Here is an 8,413-nt window from a genome sequence, read left to right as displayed (position 1 = left end):
GCAGGAGTCATCTTAGTTTATTTAATCTTTTGATTCTGGAACGCAAAGAATCATATCTACCTAAGTTATCTTCAAGCCCTATATATGCCTGTTGCTGCAAAGCTTTGCCTTGGCCCTTTCACCACAGAAGGTGCAGGGAGGGATAAAGCCAATGATTCTGACTTGACCTTTACGTCATTCTAAATTTTACTACTATGGACTCTACTTACACAACTGTACTAAACTTTTGTATTCATGCTTCATTACCCACTACTTTTTTCTTGTGTCTATATTTTTAAAAGAATCTCATTTAAATATCTTTAAAAACATCACCTTTATTTCCAAATAAAATTTTCCCCACTTCCAACAGAGCACTCTAGATTTTTAAAAAACATTTTCTTGGGGACAGTTTGCTGTATATCAATATGTCTTTTTAGGACTGACATCTCCCTTTTTCCTTTTAAAAAAGGAATCATATGTCAAAGTTCACTATTTGTTTTCTAACCAATGAATGCTGGCAATTAAAATCACACTTCATCTGTGTCACTATTTCTTCACATTCAAGCTAAATTATGCATGAATTATTTATTTGATGAACATGTTTTCATCAAGCTTTACAGTTCAGGAACTTTTATCAGCTAAACCCTAATTAAAAAAATAAACAATCAACCTTTATCAGCAAAATCCTAATTAAAAAAATAAACAATCAACCTTTATCAGCAAAACCCTAATTAAAAAAATAAAGAATCAACAAATTAAGAAAAAAGTATACCCAACAATTTAATCCTATATGACATATGGAAAAGCCCTGAAACAATCACATTTTTTTTTTTTTTTGGTACTATGCTATCAAGACCTTTTATGCTGTAGTACAAGTACTCCAGACAAAATATTATGTAACATACAATAGTTTCATCTGGGAAAAAAAAACTTTTGCTTCAATATAAAACCATAGGATATATGAATACTCCATTTGTAGCCTCAACCAACACGTGGCCTGCCTTTTACAGTTCTTTTTCTCTGCCTTCCATTTATTTTAATATTGTCTTCCTAAGCCAAAGAAGCCATGCAGATGCAAGGAGGTCACTTCTCTTCAGTCTGAACTGGAGCACGCTCTGGAGGGAGAACAGATTCCAAACGCTGCCAGCGCTCTGGAGGCCACAGAATATGGGTGGCATGGGCATGCAGAAGTCCAAGGGAAACTGGCCCAAAAGCATTACTGTCAAAACTGTGTCCATGGTGATCACCTTCCACCCACATGTGGCCACGTGGGACTTTCACATACCTATTCTTATGCCCTATTGTTTTAATAATGTCTCCTTCAAGAGCAATCACTCTTTTAATGATCTTCTGCTCTGGGTTTTTGGGAGATACCAGTGACACAATATCACCACGCTGTACTTCGTAATTCCTAACTTTCCAGTGATTCAAAAGCACTACATCAGATGAATGGCTCCCCCCAGGATTCAAAGAAGGCTGCATGGAAGCTCCTTCCACTCTTGCTACACAGGCCACTTGATCTAAGAAAGTTACTGTTACAGGCACAGCAACAAAGAAACCTTTTAAGAAGGCCTTCATATATCTTCGCCCAAAACCTTGCGCCAGCATCACTTCCTCCTGCTCTTCCTTGGAAAGAAGGAGAAGTAGTTATTTTTATGTCCCTTTCCAAGAATATAGCTTTGTCTTGGGGGAGGGGATGGAAGTGGGATGTCACACTTCCCTCTTCCTGTATATCAGGTCTTCAGAATTTCATTCTTGAGAGCTTTTCATTGCTCCTGGGCTGACTTTGTAGAATTTTAATTCATGGAATCCTGCCCAACCTTTGAAATCCGCTTTCTCTAATCTAGAGCAGCCATCAGATTAGGTTCAATTTTGTCTTCTCTCATCAATTCTAAGATGGAATTGTTAGTGCCTTCCTGAAGCTCCCAACATGTCTACCCCAGCAACCTATTTTCTTTCTTGGTTAGAATAAGGTCCAGAACATCAGTTCCTCCCATTTTTAAATGGTGACATGATCATTAAGGCACGCCAAGAAATTTGGGCAGAAAGACAAAAAAGCAGTTTTTTTCCAGATACTCATTCTTTATACCTCTCTTTCCCTTCTGCTCCCTTCTCTCCCCATTCTCCCTCCCTTTTCCCTGTTTTTCCTCCACCCCTCCTCCTCCTTTCTCCCTCTTTTTCCCTCTACTTCCCCTCTCCCAGTGTCAGTTTCATTCCTTCTCTCCCCTATTCTTTCCCCCTTTTCTTTCCTATTTCCTTTTTTCTGTCCTTTTGCCTCAGCTCTTCTCCCTTTCTGTCTCCTATCTCCCCCTTTCTCTTTGTCTCTCCTGTCCTATCTCCCCTCCTTCCTTTGTCTCCTGTCCTATCTCCTCTTCTCCCTTTCTCTCTCCTGTTCTCTCTCCTCTGCTCACTTTCTCTCTCCTCTTCTCCCTTTCTCTCTTATTCCCTCTTCCCTCTCGTCCCTTTCTCTCTTCTTTCTCCCTTATTTTCTTTCCTCTCCTCCCTTTTCCGCTCGTGGCTCTGTCCCTTTTCTCTTTTCCCTCCTCTTCCCTTCCCTTTCTCTTCTCTAGTCCCCTTAGACGCCCTGTTTCCCCCGATTCCACTTAATTTTCCTACTTTTTAGGGTCCGTTCGCTCCCAGTGTCCTTCAGACCACGAGACGGGTTACAGAGACACCGAATCTCCCCGGCTTCCCAGAGCGTCGCCGGAAGTGCTACCGGAGCAGGGCGGAAGAGGGAGAACACTTCCTGACTGAGGCCGGATCTCGGGAATCGTGTCATTGTGTGAGGCTGACGGGGTCTGTGGTTCCTAAACAACCTAGATTGCGCGTGCGAGATCTTGCTTCGAGCAGACAGAGAATAGTAGTCTTTTTCCCCAGCTCAACTCTCGGGGCTCACGGGACGCGGCTTCCGGTGGGGGCGTGGCCTGTGGGGGCGGTGATCCGACGCCCCCACCCCCTTCTCCTGGCCCGGGCTCTAGTTCCGGGGGTTCTCAGCCTCTTCCTCTTCTGCAGGGGCTTTTAGATGAATCCTGGGCTAGGGCTCCCAGCTGAATGACTGGCTCGCAGGGATCGCAGGGCCATCGGAATTGTGTCAGTGTCATTGTCCAGGTCATCATCAGAAGCTTAAGAACCCGGTGGGCTTCATTCAGCTCCCTTCATGAAAAGTGCTTCTGGGAAGTGTAGCTCCAAGGCTTGGGGAGGGAAGGGGACGGCGAGGAAGTCTTGTCTGAGCTTAGCTGTCAAAGTGATCGGGAGTGGGAATCGGAATGGAGAAAACAAAGTCCGATTTGGGTAGAGCTAGAAATCCAACGAATGAAGCTTGTAGTTGGGGGCTTCTTCCTTCCCTCCCTCCTGCCTTCCTTCTTCCCTTCCTCCCCTCCTTTCCTTCCCTCTCTCCTTTCCTTCCTTTCTTCCTCCCCTCCCTCCTTTCCTCCTGTCCCTTCCTTTCTCCCCTCCTTCCCTTCCTCACTTCCTCCTTCCTTTCCTCTTTCCTTGTCTCCTTTCTCCCTCCCTTCCTTCCTCCTGCCCTCCCTCCTTTCTTCCCTCTTTTTCTCCTTTCCTTCCTTCTTTCCTTCTTATGTTCCCTCCCTCCTTTCCTTCCTTCTTCCCTAATTTTTTTCCTTCTTTTCTTCCTTCCTTCCTCCGTTCTTCCTTCCCTCTCTTCCTTCCTTTCAGATCACCTGTAATCATACCTATAATGTAAAACTATAATGTAAATATAGATGACTATAAGGATTCTGTTTGTCATGACTAAGAAAAGTGACAATAATAGGAAAGATAGGAATAATTAATTTCGAAAACAATTACAAAACAAATCTTCTAAGCATATCATAGAGAAGAAAATTTACCTCTGAGGCTATTGAAACTAATTTCATTAGTTGTTGGTCAGCCTCTTTCCACATTTTGTGCTTTCCAAGAGGACATGCCTTTCTTTCTTTAACCCTTATAGATAATTCTTTACTCTAAAGCTTTGACTGATGTCTTTCCTAGTCTATACTCAATTTAATCAATCTCAGGTCCCCATCTGTGCATTAAAACAAATCTTCACAGGGTCTGTGGAGGCACTTCAGAAGTCAGTGCCTGCTCTAATTGCTATCAGCTTCCCTTCATCTGAGACACCTCTTGAACTTCATCATGATCTTCAGCATGGTACTCACTCCTCTGTATCTGAGCTCCCTCTTACAACTGATGACTTCCTTTGTTGGCTCATCACATATTCCCCTACCACTACCAAGTCACTGAAACCCCAGATTCTTATTATAAAAGTTCATATTTAGTGATTTATAGTTTGCAAAGGATTTCCCTGTGTAAACTTTTTTCCTTTTGTAAACTTTCAATGCCTGTGAAATAGGCAGTGCAGCAATTTTTACTACTATTTTTTAGTTGTGTGAAAACTGAGTTTTAGAGAAGATAATTAATCCTTGGTCTTGTAGCTAGTAGTAGAAGAGCTTTGACTTGAATTTGAGTTTTTCTTCAAGTACAGTGCTAAATTTTCTTTCAGTCCAGAAATCCTTTACTTCTTTCCACTCCTTTCACACATATGACTGGGACACAACAACATATAAACTAAGACGAAGATCAGAAGGTGCATATATAGAGTATAGTGCATAAGAGCCTAAAATCTGAGTCAAAAGAAATGGGAATGGTGGCAGAAAGAAGCCTAGAGTCATAGTTGGCATGCTGAATATGACTCAGATAGGAAGTTCCATTTAAAAATAGCACAATATGGAGCTGCCTAGAAATAAACCTTCTACTCTACTTTATAATAATAAATAAATGTTTTATCCTATAGTACACATAGTAGTTGGAATCTATACTTGATTGGGAATGCTATTTTTTAAATGGGTACTTCTTAATTATTATGACAGAATGTCTAGATGTGGATGATTTGGGGTTTATCTTTCATCTGCTGCTAATTCAGTTTTATCTTCAGATTATTTAATCTTCTCAGTTATCCTCTATTCACCCTCACTTTCCCTAACTCTTAATACTTATAAACTACGTATCATCCTCAACTTCTCACTGTCTCTCATTTTTTGGTGTTCAATCTATTGTCAACATCTATCAATTTTACCTCTGCAGTGTCTCTCAAATACTCGTCCCCTCTCATATTGCCAGCCACCTTGGTGAAGGCCTTCATCACCTCATGTTTAGGTTATTGCAGTGACCTCCTGGTAGGTTTATCTGTCTCAGGTCTCTCCCCATGCCATCTTCCATTCAATCACTAAAAGTGATTTTTCTAATGTATAGATCCAGCTACATCACTCCTCTTCTCAAAAGCTACACTCACTCTCTATTACTTCTAGGATCAGATGCAAAATCTATTTTCAAAGCCTTTCATAACCTAACCTCCTAATACCTTTAATCTCTACCTTTAATCTTCTTATACTATATTCCCCACATATACTATCCAGTAACACTAAACCTGGCTTTTTCACAAACAAGATACTCCATCTTTGAACTCCAGGTATTTTGCTTGTGGCTTTCTTTCTTCAACTCTATCTCTCAGCTTCCCTGGCTTCCAAGTCTCAGTTAAAATCCCATTTTCTAATGATGAATGTTGGAGGCGATGTGGGAAAACTGGGACACCAATACATTGTTGGTGGAATTGTGAATGAATCCAACTATTCTGGAGAACAATTTGAAACTATGCCCAAAGGGCTATCAAACTGTGCATACCCTTTGATTCAGCAGTGTTTCTACTGGGCTTATATCTCAAAGAGATATTAGAGAAGGGAAAGGGACCCACATATGCAAAAATGTTTGTGGCAGCCCTGTTTGTAGTGGCAAGAAACTGAAAACTGAGTGGATTCCCATCAGTTGGAGAATGGCTGAATAAATTATGGTGTATGAATGTTATGAAATATTATTGTTCTGTAAGAAACAATCAGCAGGATGATTTCAGAGAAGCCTGGAAATACTTACATGAACTGATGCTAAGTGAAATGAGCCGAACCAGGAGATAATTATGATAAGGTTTGAATCAATTCCTGGTGGTCATGAGGTTAGTAGCAATAAGAGAGTTGTTAAAAAAAATATCCCCTTTAACTGGCTGCAGGTTTAAAAGTGAAAGAATTCACTTATTCCTGAATCATTAATTGCAAAATGCAAGTTTATTGTTAGATAGAAATCAGTTTGCTAAGAGATTGACTTCTATAGTGGCAAAGTTCTATTGGGGAAATGGAGTTTTACACTGAGAGAATCATTGGGCAGATTCCTAGCAGCTGAGCAAGTTACTTTAGGCCTGCAAGGAGCTGAGCCACAGGAAGCTGTTATACTGAGTATCTTGGTGGGGGGCTGGGACAGCCTGAGCTGATCAGACCAGGATTTCTCAATTGAATGAGAATTTAGAATTTCTGTGAGAGTTGATTTGCTCTTGGATAGTATTGCTTCTCTTATCCTGGGAAGATGGGTCCTGTCTCTAGACTCCTTGGGGCCTGGAAGAGCCTGATCTCTGAAGGAGACATAATCTCAGAGTGAAAATCTTAAAGGGAACAGTTTCCCTCCTGCTTCAAGATCATCAAGGGGAGAGAGAAGATGGGGAGACAAAAGGGAAGTATGCCCATGACTGGCTCTCAAGTGCCAAGGAAGTGAATATTATAGTTAATATATAACATAATAATATATCTGCTTAGATAGAATGGAGGACCAGGAGAGAGCAGTGTTGTAAAAGACAAAAGAATTGAGTATTTAGGAGAAACAGTTGGTATACTACCTTCAATAATCTTTTGCTAAAAATAAGAGAATTGAATATGGAGGTAACACTGAGGAGTTTGAATTTCCAAACTGAAAAAAACTATTGGATTTAGAATTTTAAAAATCATTGATAATTGAAGAGAACAGTTTTAGTGATTGTTATGTGACTTTAGGGAAAAGTTCGGATCCGTTCCTATAAATGACGCTCTTAGACTCAATCAAAGTGAAAGTAAAATTTAATTATACAATACACGGAATAGAATGCTTACAATAACAACTAATACAGCAAATGATACATAAAAGACAAAGAATAATGAGAATTATGATTAGGATAGCAGAGAAAGATAAAGAATACATCACTTATCGGGGGAACTCCGACTTTAATTTATTTTCAGTGGTTGGGAAACCCCGATAATTCAGCCTTTGAGTCCTGAACAGAAAAATCCTAGGCAGATCGTTATCTCTGTAGGTGAGGTTTCGAATAGAGAATGCTTTACCCGCCTTTTATAGGAATCAGGACAAAAAAGGTTTTGAGCCAAATAAAGACATCATATAAGACAGGGAAGTACCAACAAGGGTTCCAGGTGGTTGTAGTCAAGTGTTGCATCGACAAAGAGATACTAAAGAAGGAAAAGGGACCTGTATGTGCCAAAATGTTTGTGGCAGCCCTTTTTGTAGTGGCTAGAAGCTGGAAAATGAATGGATGCCCATCCATTGGAGAATGTTTGAGTTAATTGTGACATATGAACGTTATGGAATATTATTGTTCTGTAAGAAACCAGCGGGATGAATACAGAGAGGACTGGCGAGACTTACATGAATTGATGCTAAGTGAAATGAGCAGAACCAGGAGATCATTATATACCTCAACAACGATACTGTTTGAGGATGTATTCTGATGGAAGTGGATCTCTTCGATAAAGAGAGCTAATTCAGTTTCAATTGATCAAGGATGGACAGAAGCAGCTACACCCAAAGAAAGAACACTGGGAAATGAATATAAACTGCTTGCATTTTTGTTTTTCTTCCCAGGTTATTTATACCTTCTGAATCCAATTATCCCTGTGCAACAAGAGAACTGTTTGGTTCTGTACACATATATTGTATCTAGGATATACTGTAACCTATTTAACATGTAAAAGACTGCTTGCCATCTGGGGGAGGGAGAGAGGGGAAAAATCGGAACAGAAATGAATGCAAGGGATAATGCTGTAAAAAATTACCCTGGCATGGGTTCTGTCAATAAAAAGTTATTTAAAATAAATAAATAAATCTATGTCCCTATTAAAAAAAGAAAAGAAAAAAAAAAAAGTGTTGCATCGACAAGGGGGCCAATCCTTATCGACAGCAACTATTCCAAAGAGAGGCGAATTCCTGGAATCATGTGGTTGGAGCTAAAACACATGTGGTATGTTCCCAGCTTATAGGTCAAGTTCTTATGGGAAAAGGAGCTAAACTATCTGTTCTTATGGGTTAGGGAATGGTCAAGTTCCCACAGAAGTACCTTGATTAGATTCACATGGGGAGTAGGTTCACATGGGGAAAGTCAGTCAAATGGAGATTGGGTTCACATAGGTTCACATGGGGAAAGTCACGTTCTTACAATGATTTGAAATGAACTTACTAATAATATGGAGAGTTCCTATTCAGTGATACACTAAAATTGTAAGCCATAATGAAAATGATAGAGAAATAGGTGAGAGGTGAAGGGAAAGCAGTGAGTGTAGATAACAATTTC

At 40.2% G+C, this 8,413-nt stretch overlaps 1 protein-coding gene across 2 annotated transcripts; it reads right to left on the bottom strand.

Annotated features, from left to right (window-relative positions):
• Positions 1 to 294: 294 nt before the first annotated feature.
• LOC127544546 (mitochondrial inner membrane protease subunit 2) lies at positions 295 to 3,439 on the bottom strand. 2 transcript variants are annotated; one of them, XR_007949464.1, is made up of 2 exons: positions 732 to 2,140; positions 295 to 690 (listed from the first exon to the last, which is right to left on the bottom strand). XR_007949464.1 is itself a non-coding variant. In XM_051971228.1 (2 exons), the coding sequence occupies exon 2, from the start codon at positions 1,585 to 1,587 to the stop codon at positions 1,063 to 1,065; it is 525 nt and encodes a 174-aa protein (XP_051827188.1). In that variant the 5' UTR covers positions 1,588 to 1,605; positions 2,596 to 3,439; the 3' UTR covers positions 295 to 1,062. The 2 variants fall into 2 exon arrangements, 1 of the variants encoding a protein (XP_051827188.1); XM_051971228.1 differs by adding an exon at positions 2,596 to 3,439 and having other exon boundaries at positions 295 to 1,605.
• Positions 3,440 to 8,413: the final 4,974 nt, after the last annotated feature.

This window comes from Antechinus flavipes, chromosome 1, assembly GCF_016432865.1.
Source record: "Antechinus flavipes isolate AdamAnt ecotype Samford, QLD, Australia chromosome 1, AdamAnt_v2, whole genome shotgun sequence".
Lineage (NCBI taxonomy): Eukaryota > Metazoa > Chordata > Mammalia > Dasyuromorphia > Dasyuridae > Antechinus > Antechinus flavipes.
This window is presented reverse-complemented; position numbering and strand designations above follow the sequence as displayed.